This window comes from Tasmannia lanceolata, unplaced genomic scaffold, assembly GCF_043159265.1.
Source record: "Tasmannia lanceolata isolate RefF3 unplaced genomic scaffold, GAP_Taslan_0.1 ptg000015l, whole genome shotgun sequence".
NCBI lineage: Eukaryota > Viridiplantae > Streptophyta > Magnoliopsida > Canellales > Winteraceae > Tasmannia > Tasmannia lanceolata.
In genome coordinates, this window is record NW_027518692.1 from 23,982,175 (window position 1) to 24,002,351 (window position 20,177).

The window sequence follows — 20,177 nt, forward strand, 5'->3', positions numbered from 1 at the left end:
GTAGGAGGGCAGAGAGGAGGTAAGGAGGGGATGGTGAGGTGGTAAGCAAGGAGATCACCAGTTTTCGCAGGGAAGAGAAGATATTGAAACTCAAGGATAATGAAATCTTAGGTTGTGTTCTTCAACCATTTTGATGATTCTCATTCTGAAAATCAGAATCAATTCTACATCGTTAGAGCGCGCGCCTCTAGAATTAGAATCACGTTTCTTTCACTTATTTCTAGGAATCATTTTTATGGTTTTATAACCTAGTTAAATTCATAAACATTGTCACTCAGCCTTTCTTACATATGTTTTAAGAGTTGGAGATCGTCCATTTTTTTTTATTGGTAATGTATGAGTGGAATCACTGCTGGGATCTGATACCTCATCCTCTAAGACTCAGAAATTCCCACTGCAGCTGAAACTATATAGTCCTATTACGAGTTATACTTGGCAAGTGGCTAACTAAGATACCCTTCACACAAATACCACAATTATCCTTTTACTATTCCTCATTTAAGGGGTGGAGAATTAGCTCTTGGGCAAACCTACTCGAAAAGTACTTTCCTTTCATCAGCTTGAACATAGAATTACTGTTGAGAAAATCAGCCAGGTAATTATGATCCAATAGTGCACAAATTAAACAGAAAGTAAAATAAACAAACAAGTCACAAGATGAACACCAAGATTTTACATGGTTCGGCAAAGCCTACTCTACTGGCAAGAAACATGATCTTCCACTATGACAAAAAACAATATACAAGGATTACAATGAATTAATCTCAAACCCACAAACCCGCAATTATTTCCTTGTTCTCACCCAAGACCGTACACGAGAGTAACCCAAGAGAAAAACTCAAGATAAACCCAAGAAAAAACCCCAAGAAAAAGCTCCAAGAGGAACCTAAGAAAAAACCTAAAGAAAATCACTTTCTTCTTCTCCTTCTCCTTCTCTCTCTTTCTTTCTCTCTCTTCTCTCTCTTTCTTCTCTCTCCTCTCTTTCCTCATTGCAGACGGACACACAAAGAGCAACCCTCACCAATCTTTTGCCGCAGCAACACATGAGAGAAAAGCCCTCTCGCTTTATACCTAGGTTTTAGGAAAAGACCTAAAAATATAAGTATTTCCGTTTTGCCTTCACACCCATACTGGGAAATAAGACAACTTTTCCAACAATCTCCACCTCGGCTTATTTTCCAGCCACCTGAAGATTTTCCATTGATGTCACCACTGGTCCGCTGTCACCGCAAATCACCATTGGCCTTCTGTAGTACCACCTACACACCCCTCGAATCATCCTGGTTCTGACTCCTCCCGATTCGATCAACACGGCCAATGCACATGTGTAGCCACCAACCCATTGATTCACCCAGTAAACCTTGGAGAGGGATCTCAATCCATCCTCCCAACATAGGTACTATCACCTTCCCACCATCGTTTACAACCTGAAAACCTATCTCTACACCAACTACGAAAGAGACCTTACGCATTGATGCAGGTGCATCCAATCAGAATGGCAATTGAAATCCCCAGATTGATGATCGGCCTATCGAAGATCTCCAGATCAATAATCAAATAGCTGAGATTGATGGCCGGGTCGAAGATATTGCTGACAAATATTATCAGAAGGCCGATCATCCAAAGATCATCAGGAGATCGAAGCGTCTCTAGATAAACGGTCATCATCGGTCTTGGACAAATGAAGTGTGAACACCCAAAGGGTTTCTAATGTGAACACCCAAGGTGTTCTAGCGTGAAAGGTGGAAATAAGGAAACTAGTTCAAGTGTGAAACTTGGAAATAAGGAAACTAGTTCCAATGTGAAACATCCAAAGTTTGGTAAGACTTGTGTGTGTGAAAGTTGAAAAGCGTCATTGTTTTTACATAGACGATTTAATGTCTGTAGGCTTATTAATTGGTGTAAGAGGTTCCACCTCTATAAAAGGGAAACACAACTCATTGAAGATCATCCCACTTTCAGTTAAAATTTCTTGTTTGGAGAAGTGTTCTCCTCTTTTATCTTCTTTGCTTTGAAGGAAGGAATTGCAGGCTTCCATAGTGTAGCTTCTCTACCTGCTTTAGTTTTTCAATCTTGTTCTATGCGAGAGTATCCTCCAAGGAGCAGCCACTTCTCTGATTCAACATCGTTCCACCACCTCAATACCATCTCCAAGTTAGTACAAACTTCCACCCTTATCCTCCATCTTCTTCCTCTTGAAAATCCCAACTAAGCCTTTAGTTCCTTCTCCCTTTTCCAAACCAAATTTAACTACTTCCCTTCTCACCACTATCATCTTAGTACCTAGCCCTCACCAAACCCAAACCCAAACCACTTTATAATACCTCCTTAAACTGCCACTTATTCCCCCTTCTTAGACCCCCAACCTAGCCCCACCAATACCACCACCTTCACTCCTAGGTTGCCTTCCATCATCTAGTATCAGAGCTAGAACAAGGAATTCCATCTTCCTTGTCATCTTTTGGGACGTGATAGAAAGGGAGTGCCACTATGCCGCCATGTCGTGCCCCGGAAGCCAAACAAACCTCTGACACTATTGAGAGGCCTCGATCAACAACAAATCCTTGCACATATGCTCCAACGACTCGATGATTTGATTCAACGAGTGGAGGCGCTCAACTTGAATCGAGCCCCACTTGTAGCTGATTTTGAAGAAGTTGATCCATTAGAGTTGGATCCAAGAAAGTTCAGGCGACCACCCCCTAGACGTATGGCCGAGCAACCCCCTAACCCTCCATGGGACAACTCTCGATGGGATTCGGATATCAAATTAGAGATACCAGAGTTCCATGGCAGCCATGACCCAAATGAGCTCCTTGACTGGAGTTCCAATGTTGATTCTATCCTTGAGATAAAAGATATCCCAGCCGACAAGGTACTTCAACTCCTCGCCCTTCGCTTCAGGGGAGCTGCCACTTGGTGGCCAGCATTCAAGAGCCAACGTCGGTATCTGGGTGATCCTCCTGTCACCACCTGGAAGGATTTGAGACGCGAGATGAAACGGGAGTTCGTGCCCTTCAACTATGAGCAAACCCTATATCAAAGGCTTTAGAAACTCAATCAAGAGAATCGCATTGTCCCTCAATACACGAAGGAGTTTCACATGTTGGTTGCTAGAAACAACTTGCGAGAAACTGAGCAGCAACACGTCTCACGCTACATTAGTGGTCTCAGGCTGTCTATTCAAGACACCTTAAAGATCCAGTCCTTCTTCAGCGTATCAAACGTTTAAACAAAAGTTGTACTAGCTGAAGAAACACAATGGAGAGGTGGTCAACGGCCAAATTCATTTGGGAATAGTAGCGCGGGGCCTCACATGAGCACCCCACCACCTATTCAGGCCACTACACCATCGACTTCTGCTCCACAACATCGACCTATCGCAAGGTCGTAGACGGCAACACAGTCGACTCAAGAACGAGCACCTGGCAATCAATCAGGAACACAGTGTTTTCGTTGCAAAGGTTTTGGGCATATTGCCTCTGCATGTACCAAGCCTCAGCAACAACTACTAGCCTATGAGCTAGAAGAGCCTATGAATCTTGAGGAGGAGGAAACTTTTGAAGAAGAAGAATATGTTGTGGCAGAAGATGTTCATGGCGAGAATTTGGTTGCACGCTGAATTTGCCTTGCTTCGCATAAGGAAGAGGATTGGCTTCGTCGCAACATCTTTACCACCCGATGCACTATTGGTGGGAAGGTGTGCAAGGTAATCATCGAGTCCGGGAGTTGTGAGAATGTTATCTCACACATGGTTTTAAATTTCGGTTTCAGTACCGGTTTCGGACCCCACCGAAATCGAAATTTCGGCCGAAATCCGGCGAAACAGTAAAAAGACTATTTTATTTGATACCAAATTTCGGTCAAAATTTCAGTAATTTCGATCTAAATTTCAGTAATTTCGGTCGAAATTTCAGTAAAATATTAAAATAATTTTAAAAAACTGGTTTTTGGGTGAAATTTCGGGAAAAAAAATGAAATTTTGACAGAAATTCTGAAATTTCGCCGGAAATAAATTCCGAAATTTCGGACGAAATAAATTACCATTTCGGGTTTCATTGATTTCGGTGTCGGTCTCAACCGAAATCTTAAATTTTGGATTTCGATCGAAATTTAAAACCATGATCTCACTAGAGGCCGTGAAGAAGCTCAACTTGAAGATCGAAAGGCATCCTCAAGCTTAGTCTAATTTTTCTATTCTAACTGATCTATGTGGTCAGATCAAACTAATGCTTTGTAGATCTAAGGTTAGATTGATTAGATCTAGAACTGGATCAAGCTTAGTCTAATTTAGGAAATTTTTGAATAACAAGATCTAACCTAGATGCCTTGATCTAGTTCTACATAGAAATCCTTGTGTCAAACAACCCCAGTAGGGACAGCGGATTAAAGGATTATAACCATGCTTAATATCATTTGAGTGCCCAAATAAGCTTCCATGCGCTTCTCATATGTGCATCAGATCCTATAAAAACTTCTAGAGCTATGGGTGTTTACGCAAGAGTAGTTTAAAGCCTTATGAGCTCTTAAGAAGTCCTCGTCGTTGCACCCTTGTTAAGATAATTAAAAACTGAATGTACATGGTGAAACCCAAATGGTAGAATTAATAATCTTTGAAATCTTAAGCATATGATTGAATACACTGTTCACTTGTTTTCCCGGGAAAGGAAAAGAAAATGTTTCCTGGAAATCTGACGTGGCATTAGGAAAAGAAATCCAGGGAAACTGTGTAGGAAAAGGTATCCCGCACCTATTCACATGCGCAGGAACTGTGCAGGAAAAGGTTTCTCGAGAAACTGCTTGCCCACCTTTTTTAACTAGTTTTCCAGGGAAAGCAAATCCGACCAAAATAGTGGGATTTGGTTTCCCACACTTGTGAGAAAAAAGACATTTCCCCATCATTTTTAGCAATTTCCATGTCATTATTTGACATTTTCCACCTAGGCTTATTACTTTCTCAGGAAAGCAAGTGAACACCAGAATTCTGTCTTGTCAAGGTCTTGTCAAGGAAAAAAGAGGCTGTTTTTCAGGGATTTGCTTTCCTGGGAACGCAAGTGAACAGAGCCTAAGGCCATGTTTACAACCATGAACAATTATTTCATGGAATATTGGTGGGCCCAATAGTGTGAGAGGGGAAGAGGAGGGAGAGGGAGAGGGAGGACAGAGCATCAGAAATCCTTAAAAAAGAGTGAAAATACACCTACTTAATTAAATTTGGATTTTTGTTTTCCTAATTTTTAGGAGCTTTCCATGCTCCTCTCACTCTCATCCCTCTCCCACCCATCTTTGGCCCTATAAATATTCCATAGAAATTTTTTTCAAGGTGACCAAACATGGCCTAAGATTAGATTGGTTGATCCAAATGACAAGCACAAGGTGTTCTTGGGATTTGGCATTGTGCTTGGATAAGTTTATCCTGAAATTATCTTGTTTGTTCACTAATTTTGTAATGGTAATGTTTTATCCAAGAACAAAAGTGACATAAACGGAAGATAGACAAGTGTTTCCACGAATAGAGTAACTTTCGACCCCGGTAGTAATACTAATAAGCAACATTTGAATTTATATCATTTCTTCTCACAAAATATATCTATACTTTGTGGTTTGAAATATTGTTAAGCTTTGGCATTTTTTTTTCTCGTTCTATTCATGATTTTTAGGCCATATTTGGCAACCATGAGTTTTTTCCATGGAATGTTAGCTTACCCAATGGCGAGGAAGGGTCGAAGAGGGAGAGACCAGAGAGGACCAAGTGAGGAGTGGGTGAGAAAAGGCTCTCTCTCTCGCTCTCTCTCTCTCTCTCTCTCTCTCTCTTGATAAACTAATATTCCATGGAAAAAAAATTCATGGTTGCCAAGTATGGCTTTAGAGACTATCGGCTGAATTAACAAAATTAGTCATGCTTGATGATCTACACCGTTGATTTGACAGGTATTAACTGGCCAACTAAATGGATCCATGTCCCGTGCCAATTGGAGAACCCATTTTCATGGTCTATGCATGGAAAGACAAAGAATCATGGCCAAATAACCTCTAAAGGTGCCTTTATCCCCACCCTTAAATTAAGAAGGTAGGAGACACGCCAAAAGAGACCTGATCATCGTACATGTGGTGGTGGGTACATGCCTTATAATCACCCATTTCCCTAAGTTCAAAATCATTTTGGAAAATTCTTAAAGGCTCTGTTTCTTTCAAACGTAAAATAAGGCTAAAACAAATTTTACACACATCTTTAAACTTAAAAGTGAAAAAATGGATGTAAAATTTGCTTTACACCCATTTTACATGGAAAGAAACAAATTCATTGGCAATCACAAGCCTGGGAAATTGCCATTGCTCCTACCCTAATTGGAGGGTTATTGACTTTTGATAGTATGATGAAAAAGACATCTCTTAAGGCTATGTTTGGCAACCATTTATTTGTTTTCCATGGAATATCAACTTCCCCCATGATGATAGAGGACTGGACAGGAGAGCCAGAGGCCTGAGATGGATTGAGCTATGAGGGGAAGAAAAAAGCTGAAAAAACAAGGACAAAAAAGCTTCACTCAAAATATATTTTTTTTCCCCCCTAATTTTTAGCCCACTTCTCACGCTCACCTAACTCATCACCTCATTCCGATGGCCAACAATAAAGCTTGTGCAATAAAACTAAGGGTGCAACTCGAGTCGGGTTGGATCGGGTTGAGGCCAACCTTAACCCAACCCGAGATAGAATTTCCTCAAACCTAACCCGACCCAACCCGAGCCTCGGGTTGAGGATGGTCAACCCTAACCCAACCCGTCTCTAAACTTCTCAACCCTAACCCCACCCATCTAACCAAAATCGGGTCGGTTGAGTCAGGTTGGTTCGGGTTTGCCTCAGGCCACATAGAAAAATACAATAACCCATAGAAAATCAAGATAAAATTAGAGGGTGGAGGTCGGGTTGCCAAGGCCTCAACCATAACCCTACCCGAAATTAAATCGGGTTGGCTTTTCCTAACCCAACCCGAGCCAAAATCGGGTTGAACTGGTCGGGTTTGGGATGAGCCCGACCCAAGTTGCACCCGTAAATAAAACTTACAGTTCTGCATTGAATAAAACAATTCACATCATTTAAGAGAATATACCAACAAGAAATTGAAGGAAAAGATTCTATTTTAAAAGGGTTTTGTCAAATAATGTTTGGTCCCAAAACATGCTGATCAGAGCAGCGTTAAGGGACTTCTTTGATGTATGTTTAAAAATGTTTGAAATTTTTGGCTGAATTGTGATTTTTTATGACTAACAGATATACTTTTGCAGATTATCAATATATAAGGAAAAGTAGCTATACATAGCGACTATTGCAAGTAAATACTCAAAGAGCTCATCATCTTCATCTTAAAATGCAAGCTGATATGTTTGATTTTGATAGTGTTACTCAATCTATTTAGATATAATAATTTACCATAACATCAAACACAATTGTTGTCGTTCATGACACACCTAATATTGTATTAAAGGTTAGGTTCTGCTTCTTGCTCTCAATACACTGTACACAACATGTTAAAAAGAGAAGTATGTGCATGTAAATGCGGTTTTACGTACCAGAAGATGTCATGCGAAGAGTGGAAGTGCATAATCTGCAAGTCTCAACCCAACCAAAGGTGGCGGATCGCGTGCCAATTTATGTGGGCTTGAGAGCGATACAGTGCATAACTTCTATATATATAAATGATGACTATGAGCAACGCTTGTATAATCACCACTAAAAACACATGGAACACCTGCAAGCAGTCCAATTTTCATCAGTTGAGCATCATTTAAGCCAATGTCTACAAAATCACATGAAATAGCATCAAATTCATCCTTCATTTCAATAAATAAATAAATAAAATAGCATCAAAGTCATCCATTCCTTTCTTTTTATTTAGATTTCTATGCGATGGCTGGTAAAAACTGTTGGGGGCGTGTGTGGCCAAGAGGGCTGTTCGTGCGCATCATCTGGTGAAGACAGCCAAATCAAAAGTGAGGGGGTGTATCCATTGCCAAAACAACTTGCCAAAGGTATTTTTCTCACGTCATGCAAGGCATATGTCAGCTGATGAACAGAGAATTTCATAATCTATTTAAAGAGATTATCTGGAGGAAAAACATTCCTGGGTTATGGACTTTGTGGGAGACTGGTTGAGATAACCATCCTCGGAACGATCTTCAAACAATTCTCATTCTCCTCTTTGACCCAACAAAAACATCATACTTGACACCCACTCTGCCATGCAATGGCCATAATGAAATATGTTTAAATTTTCAAAAGTGAAACGATATCTGCACTCCCATACTCTGATAGTGGTGGTACCCTTTGACTTTTTTAAATCTTTTCTGATTGGGTGTTGATAGCCTTCTAGGAATTGTGGCAGCCTTTAGGTAGTTAGGAAAGTACAAAATAAGGACAGGAGTGTCATTATTAATATAAGGGAGTGTGGATATTATTTCCCTTTCCAAAATTGCTAGAACCTTTTCCCTACAACTTTTCTTCCTAAAATGCACATAATTCTCGGAGGAATGATACTATCAAATGACTCACAATGAGGAGAGCATGAAAAGCTTAAAGCAGGCCCACATACATTTGTATGACCAAGTCCACTTGGATGGACCCATTGTAGATATGACATAGCTTGAAAACCAAACTTACCGATGATCTTACCCATCTAATGGGTCACCTGGAAATGAATGATTAAGAAAAATGAGCAACAAGTTATCTAATCAAATAGCTAGGTGTTCGTTTGGCATCACATATTGTCATCTACTAGGGGGGGAGCTCATAAGAACAGTTTGGATCATGTTTAATTCATGTTTGTGGCTCTGGACTCTGGTGAAGTTTTTCCTAAAGCTTTTTACAATCGAGCTTGTGAAAGTATAATTCCTTTTTTTTACATGGATTTCAATCACGACACTACCTTTTGATCTTTCTTTTCTCTCCTAAAAGTACCAGTAACTTGAATGAAGGTACGTGACATTTCCATTCCTAAGGGCATGTTTGGCAGGCAAGAATTTGTTTTCATGATAAATCGGAGTCTCCCAAGTGGAGAAGAGGGTGAAATCCCTGAAAATCAAGGAAACAAAATCCCAGAAACTAGTATTTCTGGTGATGAGTTGCTGCTAAAAATCCGGGTTCCGGTTTTGAGTAAAGTTTTTCGTTTCTGGATTTTTAGCAACTTCTGATCACCAGAAACAGTAGTTTCCGGGATTTTGTTTCCTGATTTTCAGGGATTTCACCCTCATCTCCACTTGGAGACGCCGATTTATCATGAAAACAAATTCCTGGCAGCCAAATGTGCCCTAGGTGAGTTGATGGATCCGTACTCTACTCCTCTGCTGCTTGTGGGTAATATACACGAAGAACAGATACAGTATTTACACACTTGTAAAATGAAACTAAATTGTGTACTTCATTCAATATTTAAAGAACCATATCACAAGCTAATAGACAAGGGGATGTCAAGGGCTCTAGTCTCACTGGCTGTCAGTTTTGGTCTGCTTGAACCAACTTGTGTAACAAAAAAAAGAAGCATATCAACAAACCAGAGGACTACCAAAAAGATTTTGGCACTGTTTGAAAGAAAAAACAAGGGCACTCATGACTACATTTTAAAAACTCCCTTGGATAGTAGAAAGCCCTCAACGCCAATCGTTGATTTGCCCAAGTCAACTTTGTTTTACCTTGTGCAAGTTTTTGTCGAGGTGAACTTTTTAAAAATTGCTCCCACATCCCAACAGAAGAGATAATGGTATGTAGGTTTAATTTTTTCATCACAAAAACGTAACAAGCCTGAGTAGAAGAGATCTGACCGTGATTGGAGGAGCCTTGTGTTTCAGTGGAAGATTTCTATCAGCGTGCTCCAGAGAATAACGTAACATATCCACTATTGTCAGCTCAGTTGCCAGGTCACATTCATCTGCAGATAAAAGAAAATATTATACAATTTTTTCATCTGGTCAATGCTGAGCCAATCATCTCCAACGGAGAGATTTGAATAGCTTCAGAGGGGTCTCACCAGGGATGTCAAAAATCTGTCTATCTGGTGGAACTCCCAGCAGGTCTCCCAAATAGATGCGGACGCAAGCACGATCAGAAAGTGTAAGTTCATCACCATGCGTGACAACAACGAGAGGTTTATCATCTGCATGATTAAAAAAATAATATAGAAAGAGAACTTGAGAAATTGGCCTACTCTCAAAAAGAAAACTAAAGAAGGATAACGCTTAGAAACAAATCCTATCCACCTAGATCATGGTTTGCCAAACCAAGTGCCACAAAATTTGCTTCTCCATGTGCATGAGAGTTTATACACATTGAATCAAGCACTTGACAGAGAATATTTCAGTAAAAACATAGTTATGATGCCAAAAAGGGGCCATTTGTACCACCCTTTGTCTTTAAGAGAATCAATTTTCAATCAGCAAAGGACAATGGTGATTTCTGTTGAAGTTAATAGGAAGAATAGAAAGGTAAAGAGAAGAAAGATGAATTTTGGGAGAAAAGTGACACTTCCAATTCGTGGAGTTGACTCTTATTTAACTAAGTTCAGTCATTATAAAAGTTTCATTAATGCAATAACATATATGACATTATAAAATCTAATTACTAAAATGCCACTCACACTAACACACTAAAACTCTCCCTCGAGCTAGTCAATAGATGCCTACCATTAACACTTCTGCCATATGAACATATGGTGTAGTAATCTCTTTCGCTTTTACCCTCTAATGAACAAAATGACATTCTACCTCTATATGTTTGGTTCATTCATGAAAGGTTGGATTGGTTGCTATATGAACAACCTCTAATTACAACTGAACAAATACGGGATAACTAAGTCCAGCTCTTAACTCCTTGATGCAGTTGGAAATTGCCAAGAACATGCGGCATGGAAGAAGTTCTATTTTTAATTATTATTTTCGTCATTTTATTTGCAACCTCCGTTTTAGGCATCAAATCGCATCCATTTGGCATCATTTTGGTATCGTTAGAAAGGTTTTTCAGTTACCTATCTAACGAGCCCAATTTCACACGATTTGGTTGTGATTTGAGCAAGTTATGGGCATTTTATGGGTATGGTATATGCTTATTACGGGATTACTATTTTAGGTAAGTTTTAGTCAAGATTTTAGGTTCTATTTATGTTATTTTAGACAGACGGTTATGATTAGTTGCTTGAGTATTAAGTTAGCTTTAGGGTTTTCTTTTCTTATAAATAGAACTCATGAAAGCATTGTATTGGAGAGATACTTTCTTTAATTATTGAATGGAAATTTGCCATTAGGCTTTTTGGGTTCTTTCATAACTTTTCTATGAAATTTATTTGGCTTGATCTCTTAATGTTCTACTAAGGATCTAAGCACGTATTGATCGTGGTTTGCTTCATTGTTTCATTGTTTGTTTGATTTTTGGAATATATTTGAGGAAATCTAATGTTTTACTAGATTTGCCGAAGTATTTCCATCCTCACCCGAGTTTGATTCGCTTCCCATCCTGCGGTTTCGCTGCAATCTCTTCCTGGATTGCATCACTCTTCTAGTACCTTTCTCAACAAATAAAATTCAAACCTAGTAATGAGCATGACTCTACTTTGCTTTAGCACTGAATGTGCAACCAGTAATGGAAGAGCATCCACAATAGAAGAGAAGCCAAAGAAACAAGTCCTCAAGTAAACCTCCATAGGGACAGATTTATCTTTTCTTTTATTTTAAAGGTAGCCAAGTCATTTATTATTAAGTCAGTCATTTAACATTAAGTCAATTAAGTCAAGCAGCCCCCATATGTTTTAAAATTCACTTACATTATTGACTAAGAGGACCCGCATGTTTTAAAGTCACTTATGTTATTAAGTGAAGTGACCAAGGGGGTCCACTTTGCCTTTTAAAATTTTTGTGGGTTTTAGAGTGTTAAGTAGGCCTAGGGAGTCCAAGTAATGGCTTGACCAAGTCCTATGGATAAACCATAAGGACATGTGGCATGCTAGGATAGGCAGGTCTTTTCCATATTAGGATAGAAGTTCTATCCTTATATGACTAAGATTAGATTTTCGTGGCGTTAGAGGACAGCTTTGAGATTCACTCAAGGGAGGAAAAGTTTAAATGGCAAAGGACTGTCCATAACGGTGGAGGAAGAGGAACATAAAGTACACCACCGCTTAGAAGCAATCTAAAGTTGCCAATGTCAAACAAAGCTCACAACAACCTCCTACAAGTCCGCTTAATTTGTGACACACTGGAACAAAACAAATTTGAACCTATGAAGCCTAACAAAAACATTAACAAAGTGAAGGCATGTGGTATGGAACTTTCTGAAAACGAGCAAAAACAATCTGCTTGTTTGAGGATATAGAAAGTTTTGCAGATGTATCTTGCAAAGAAAGCTTACAATAATTTGCTTTCTTCAGCCACTATTATTCAATCAGGTTTGCATGTGATGATCACCTGGAAAGTGGTCAACTTTAAGAGATAGATAAAAGCAATAATTTATATCCAAAGCCAATTCCGACATTTTTTCACCCATTTAGGGCCCGTTTGGATACCTCATATTTTGTATTTGGATTTGGAATTGAGCTTTGAATACAAAATGAATAGATCTGCCAGCTCATGTTGAGGGAGACAGAGAGGGAAGGGGGTTACTTCCTACTGGAGGGGAGAGGTTGAGGATCAAAGAGGGTGAAGGAAACTGCCACATCTGTGGATTTCCAATTACTTATTTCCACAGCATATTTGGAAATCTGATTTTTTTCACTATCAGTAGCTGATTTGGAAATCCAAGGCTTTGATCCAGATCCAAATCACTACGCAAAATGGGCTGCAAGTGTGAGAAATCCAAATTAAAATCTTCTCGGCATCCAAACGGGCCCTTAGATTATTTGAGGATAAAAAGGTTGCAATCACTACTCATTGTGCTGGGAGGAGAAAGGCTGCTAAGAGGAAGCTATATAAGCTTTAGCTGACAGTGAAGGAGTCCAGTACTCTATGGGGCCATTTGGATATGCAGATTTTAGAATTTTGCTTCCTCAAAATCCTGGATGAGAGAGGAGAGAAGAAGGAGACAGTCCGTCTTTTTCTAATTTATCGCCCTCTTTCCGTCGAGCGAGAGAGTAGGAGATCATCCCGTTTCCATGTTATAGAAATCTCAGGACAGGGGAGAGATTTCTAAAACCTGGATTTCTTACTTGTAAAATCCAGAATTTTACACCACTTTCAAACTAAAACCTGGATTCTAAAATCCACGTATCCAAACAGCCCTACAAGACGCCAAAATTAATTTAGAAAGGCAAGTTGAAGAACTTGCGTGGAAAGTACAAGTGGAGAAACACATGAAGATTGACATGGAAAGCTCCTTAAAACAAGAAAAAGCAAGATTGCAATTTGATTACTCGAGATTGTAGACACCTCATTTTTACCGGGCCCAGTCGAATAAAACTCTTGAAGTTGAATAAAATCTCGAGAGAGTGAGTCCAAATGAGGAGAGAAACTGAGCTTCTACCACCTTATTGTGCGCATTTGCGGGCGCAAAATTCCCGAGAGATTATCAATGGCCCCAAGGATACCCCAACAAGATTTCATGGCAATTGGATAGAAAATGGACGAAATGGCAAGCCAAGTTTATGCCTATATCAACCCATAGAAGGGGAGTGGATTATTCAAGAGAGGGGTTGTCCCAAGGGAATAGAGGGCCCGAATTTATCATCTCCCTATATAAACCAACGAATTAGGGCTAGAGGAAGGGCGCTTCATTTTCTCATTTTGCAGCCGTCGAGAGAGGATTTTTCTGGAAAAACAAAGAGCCGAGAGAGGGAGAAAGAGATCGCAGAGAAAAAGAGGAGAGGGGAGTGCGGCCACCATCTTCGCCCCATCTTCTGCGGGTGCCCATCAGCCACCTCCACCCCCATCAGCTCCCTCCCTATTGCCATCACCCACCATCTACACTACCACCTCCATCAAACCTTCGAAACCCCTCTTCATCGTCTCCCAAACCCACTCCGAAATCCTACCCTCATCTCCATTAACTCCGGCCGGCCACAAACTCCATCTTCTCCGGCACCGCTACAGGCCAGATCCACTTTTTCCACCTCCACCACTTCATCACCCACCTCCAATCCTCAAAACCCCCAAATCTGTTGTTACCTCCACCCTTTTCTCTTCCCACTACCCCATTCCCATTTCCAGCCACCTCCACCACCACACCATCATCCGACCACCGCCACTACCCCTCTATTTTGACCATCCATTTTCACTATCAATCCCTCCATTTTCAACCACTTTTCATTTCCACCTCTTTGAAACCCAAACCCATTTCGAAACTCATCAAACCCTCTTCTATTTTATTTCACTTTTTCATGCAAAATCAGAGAGAGAGAGGGAGAGAGTGGTTTTCTCCGGCAATTCCGATCATCGTCGGCCATCGCCACCATCTCCACGCTCAACCGTCTTCATCTGGGACCCCATCTTGGTTCAGCAGGGAGGAGAGAGTAATAAAGAGAGAGAAACAGAGAGACAAAGAGGCCTCGGCGATTTTTCTTCTCCGACATCAACTCCGGCCGGACCCATATTCCCACAACCGAACCCACCTCCACCCTCTTCTTCTCATCTTCCATCTCCACCTCCAAGCCATCCACCTCTGGAATTTCGCTCGAGCCCTCCTCCATAGAAATCCATTTCATTTTCTTGATCAAAATCCATTTTCAAATCACCACCACTCCTTCGTCTTCTCCAGCCATTAACCCCTTTCCTCCATTTTCTCCCACTGCCACTCTCCAAAACCCATTCCCAATATTTCCGACCCCCATTTGCAAGCGCCGCAGATTTTGGGCGAAATTTCGTGGCGTTTTCGCGGATCTCGGGACGTGCAGAAGCGACCCCCGCTCGGCTCTTGATCCCTACAATCAGGTAATCTTATCACCCTCTCTGCAGATCATGTTTGAAAAAGAATTTTATTCACCATTAAGGCCTGTTTGGATGCCAAGAAAATCTTGATTTGGACCTCTCACATCCGTTGCCCATTGGCATGGTGATCTGGATCCAGATCAGATCTCTTGCTCATATTTGCAACCCATTTGGCTTTGTGATTTGGATCTGGATCAGATCTTTGATCTTGATTTCTTTGCAGCCTTTTTCTTTTGCCCTTTGATGTGAATCTGAATCAAATTCTTTGATTTGAATTTATCATATATGCGGCCTATTTTTTTACACTATGATTTGGATGCTGATTTGATCTTTGAATGCAAGATGAAAATATAAGATTATGCGGTGAATGGATTGTGAAGTGATGTATGCATAATTGATGTAGGAAATCAGGTGATACAAGTATCATCTGATTTCACAGGAGACCCCATGTCGTGGGTTTGATTATTTGAATCATCTAATTTCTCTTTTCTTGCCCCGTGTCACGGGTATGAATTCATGCATCTTTTTAATTCTCTTCGTCACATCTTGTAGTCGGCACCAAATTCCTTTTTTTTTAATAATCCATGGATTACAAAAGAGCATGTTCAAGTCGCCAAAAGGAAGGATTTCTAATCGATAAAAATAATGGTTTCAAAGAAAATTCAGAGCGGGTTTTGAGCGTATTATATTGTATTTGTTATTGAGACTTTGGATCATTTTCCATGGTATGTATTGATGAGATCTAGGGTGTATGCTTTTGTCTGTGTCAATGAGATTTTGAAGCATGCTCTGTCGCATTTTCTTCATGAAGTTTCAGAATATCTTTTGTTGCATTTACTCACAAAATCTGGAGCATGTTTTGCCTTGTTCATAGTGCGAGATTATCTTGTAAAGCCTAACATCCATCTGTGGTTATCCGGGTGTTAGTTGACTGCCTTGACATCTTTTATATCGAGATTCATATGTTTATGTCATGGATAATCATGAAGCAATACTTTGGAGTCTTGCTTTATTTCCTTTTGGGATGTATCCTTTGAATGGAGTGGAGGTCTACTAGGCTTCACTGTGGCTCATGAGCAAAGGAATTTAAGGGAAGAGTAATAAGGTGTAGTGTGTATGGTTCAGGGAGCAAAGTTTGTGTATCATTAGATAGTCTCCCCTTTCGGAGATCAACTTGGTTTGTTAGTAGCCTTGGCCTTTATCATTGCAAGGGCGATGAAGGCACTAGCCCAAGCCCATCCTTAGGGGACTTGCTCAGTCCAAGTAGCATACCCCTCCTTTGTATATAGGAGACTTGCCCAGTCTTATCAGAACCCTTGTTTATGTCATTTGTGTCTCGGAGACAAGCATTATCTCATATAGAGAATTTCCCCTTTAGGAGGCTTACCTAGCCTCATGTTAGAGTGGCCTCCTCTTTTAGAGCGAGTCTTTGACTTGGTAGTGTTATTAGAGAGTCTCTAACTCATTTGTACTCCCTCCCTAGTGTTATTAGTTAGGAGTATTTCCATTCAAGACTAACTCAGTCTTATTAGAGTCTTCCCTGCTTGGGATCTTAGATTGTTTTCTCTGTTCTTGAGACGCTATCTTTCTTGTTGTGGTTTGTCTCTTTGAGAAGCTAGTTGCTTATTTGGGGTTTCCCCTTTAGATTTAGGGCTTTGCCCTAGTTTGTGGTGTTACTTGCGTGTTCCCTTTAAGATTGAAAACATTTAAAGGTTCAGAGCATTGGAAAAGCTTTAAAATCCAAAAACATTAGAAATTTGAAACTCAAAAACATTTGAAAACTTTAAAAAATATCAAAAACATTTGAAATATATTAAAACCCTTAAATCATTTAGAGAAGTTAAGTTTTCGTGAGCGTAGTTAGGAAGTTCGTTTCGAACTACGTTGGCTTGATCCTCTTCCACGAGGTACGTAGTGCAGCTTGGGATACATATCCCAAGTCCAGCCAAACTTTGTAAATAAATATACTTTAACCATTTTTCTTTAAAACCGTGTTTTCTTCAAAAAGCTCTTCCTCTAGTGTTAGGAGTTTCTCCTAGATAGAGAGTTTTTAGAGTTAGGAGTTTCTTTTGATAGGTTGTTTATTTGTGTGCTTTGTTTGTGTTTGTTTTAGAATTAGGGGTTTGTCCTAGAGTTATAGGAGCGCCTTCGTCCGGTCAGTGGGCGATCTATATCGCCGACTGATGACTAGAATATGATGCGTTAACCAACCCTTTGTTTTCCTTAGGAAATACAGCCTAGTTACACATAGGTTGTAGGAACCACCTGCATTAGCTTAGGGCTAACCTGCATTTAGTTAGGGCATATAGGGTGTCCTAAAATCTACAATTCACTGGAATTTAAATAATCGTACAAGAAGCTTTAAGAACTAGTCCGGTCTTTTAGATCGAGTCTAAGATAGAGGTCTAGGTGTCTTAGGCATCATAGTTTAGAATATGTGCGAAGAACTACGTTGCCTTGATTCTCGTGGAGGCGGGGATACGTAGGCTTCCTTGGATGACCATCAGACCATCCGAGGACTCAGGCTAAATCGTTTAGAGTCTTAGGATTTGTTGTTTTATTAAGTTGTGTGTTTTGCTATGTTTTCTTACTTTCATGCGCAGACCTTATACCTTTAGCTGTAGCATGCATGTGTTTGCCCACCAGAACTTAGACACCCATTAGGCATGTCACTTATAACCTAGTTGTGCTTAGGTGACACATTTTTCATTTTATTTTATATGTGTTTATTATTTCATCCCCGAGCCATGCATGATTAGGTAGACGTTCACTCGGAGATATTTGTTCCCATTTCACATGATTTTCACCCAAAACTCTTCGAGGTTAATAATAAATGGCATAAGAGACCAAGTGCTTGCACTCGGACGAATTTGAGGTGCTCTTCGGACCTTCCCCATTCGTAATCAGGCACGGACCTTTTGTATCTCTGGTTATCCGTTGCAGACAGAGCATTTATTTTGGTTCCATGGTGTATCCATGGATGACGACTCTGAGTTATTTTCAGGTACATCTTGGTTTCGAGCCCTGGCTCCGGATCAGGATGTATCTCTTTCTTTTTATATCGCCACTCATGCTATGCTGTGAGGGTAGCAACAGTTTCGAGAGTTCCCTGGTAGAGCTCTCCATTCAAGTGGATGATCCAGAGGGTGTAGGGACCCGTTCCCTCATCCTCCTCGGATCGGGGTCCACAGAGATGCACCTTAATTCCATGAAATTAAAGCGCTACTGATAAAGGAGCGAAAGGCTACAAAAGGTGGAGTCGAACAAGTAGAGAACGAGAAAGATAAAGCTAAAGATGCTAAAAATACAGTACGACCCACCTTTTGTCTGCCACCCCCTGCCACTCGTACAAAATATATCGAAGAAGAGTTTGATGACTGCAAGAAGAAGCACCCGTCAGAAATATCTTGTCATATGGAAAGGACTGACGTTATATACTTGTAGGCGGATGGCTGCCGAAAACTTCCAGTATGTCAACCTTGATCTTGACAGTCTTTTTCAAGCATGGGAGAAAGATGGGGGGTCATCCACGATAGGAGAGAAGCCAAAGCAATCAGTCCTCAAGTGGAACCCACGTGGATGATTCCCTAACCATAGCGAGGCATTGTCTTTTCTTTTATTGTAAGGGTAGCTACGTCTTTTATTTTTATGTCAGTGTTTAATTATTAAATCGTTAAAGTCAAGTGACCCACATATTTTTTAAAATCCACTTGACCAAGAGGACCCACATGTTTTAAAAGTCCCTTAAGTGACAGAGGGAGCCCACTTTGCCTTTAAAATTGTTATGGATTTTAGAGTGTTGACTAGGCCTAAGGAATAAGGAGGATTCCAAGTAAGGACTCGACCAAGTCCAATGGATAAACCATAAGGACATGTGGCATGCTAGGATAGGTGGGTCTTTTCAATATTAGAGTAGAAGTTGAGTCCTTATATGAGTAGTTTTAGATTTCCATGGGGTCAGAGAGGCGCTATATATTCAAGGCATTTGGCCATTGAACCTATGGAATGATGATTTGAATAAACTTGAGATTGATTACTCTTGAGGTGTGATGCTTCAAAATTCTAGGTGAGATGCCTAGAACACTAATGTGATTATAGGTTTTACTTTCCTATATCTTTCTTGCTTAATTTATTTTAATTTCAATTTCCAATCTCAGCTCTCCATCCATTAATTTTGTTTGAGAAATACATCCCAAGATTGAACCTTTGTTCCCTAACCTGCCACCCCTTACCCCCTCCACAACCCACTTTTCATAAACCCATACTACCGTCAGCCTACCCTACAATTTCCTAGTTTGAACTGCCCTAAATCTGTTACAGATTCAAGATCTGTTCTCAAAACTCCGGCCTGCATCCTTGAAATTCCACTCTATTTCAACAACCAGCTATAGCCCTGCAACATTACCAAGTTTAAATCCTAACACTAACCCACATTCTTGACATGCTACGGGTTAACCTGTCCTAAACCCCTCCATATACCCTAATACATCCTTCGAATACCCAACTGCCCAGAGATTATAACCCATACACCAGTACCTTTCTTGGCCTATTACAGACCCCAGAAACCTGTTTTAAAACCATCCCTCCACGTCTGCCCTGCTCCTACTCCCCTACACCAGTCCCTAATCCCCTTAGAAACCCATCGACCAACCCTTCTTGACTGTCGCAGGTTCACTGCACCTAAAACCTGTCATACTAAGCCACAGTCCACACACAACCCAACGGTTCACTTCTAGTCAAAACCTTTTTACCATTACAGCCCTAGCATTCAACTATTTACCCTGTTCCCTAATCTCCGACAACCCTAACAGCTGAATATTATCTCATATTCTTTCTATTACCCCCAACTGAAACCTTTTTACCCTGATGCGATAAGTTTGCATCCACTAGTAGTCTTCCCTAACTGGTCCAGTGGTCCTACATCAACCAAACTTTACTTTTTGCTTTTCTAAGTCATCAAATTGCCTCCAATGAAAGTTCTAGGTTATCTAGTGACCAAGCCAAGACCCCATCTGAAAAAACAATAATGTGTGTCAATTATTAATGCACAACACATCAGGACCTAGAGATTCACAATCTAGAGATCCGTTGATGCCTCTCAAAATATGATGTATAATCTCTAAGTGAGAATTTCTATGATCGTGCATGATCCGACTCACAACACTATAGCATAAGTGAGATCAGAGCCCGTGATAGTAAGTTAAATGAGTCTACCTACTAATTTTGGTTATGACAAAGATTGCTAAGAGGATCACAATCATCAGTAGATAAACGATGAT

At 40.3% G+C, this 20,177-nt stretch overlaps 1 protein-coding gene across 1 annotated transcript in view; it reads right to left on the reverse strand.

Moving 5' to 3' along the window:
- Positions 1–7,385: 7,385 nt before the first annotated feature.
- The window catches only part of LOC143845417 (P-loop containing nucleoside triphosphate hydrolases superfamily protein), a 28,805-nt gene continuing 16,013 nt past the window's right edge, over positions 7,386–20,177 (reverse strand). The window contains exons 6-8 of the mRNA XM_077353744.1: positions 10,023–10,148; positions 9,817–9,923; positions 7,386–7,751 (exon numbers count right to left, since the gene is read on the reverse strand). Coding sequence (XP_077209859.1) covers positions 7,617–7,751; positions 9,817–9,923; positions 10,023–10,148 — 368 coding nt within the window. The 3' untranslated portion in view covers positions 7,386–7,616. The remainder of the gene's footprint in view (positions 7,752–9,816; positions 9,924–10,022; positions 10,149–20,177) is intronic.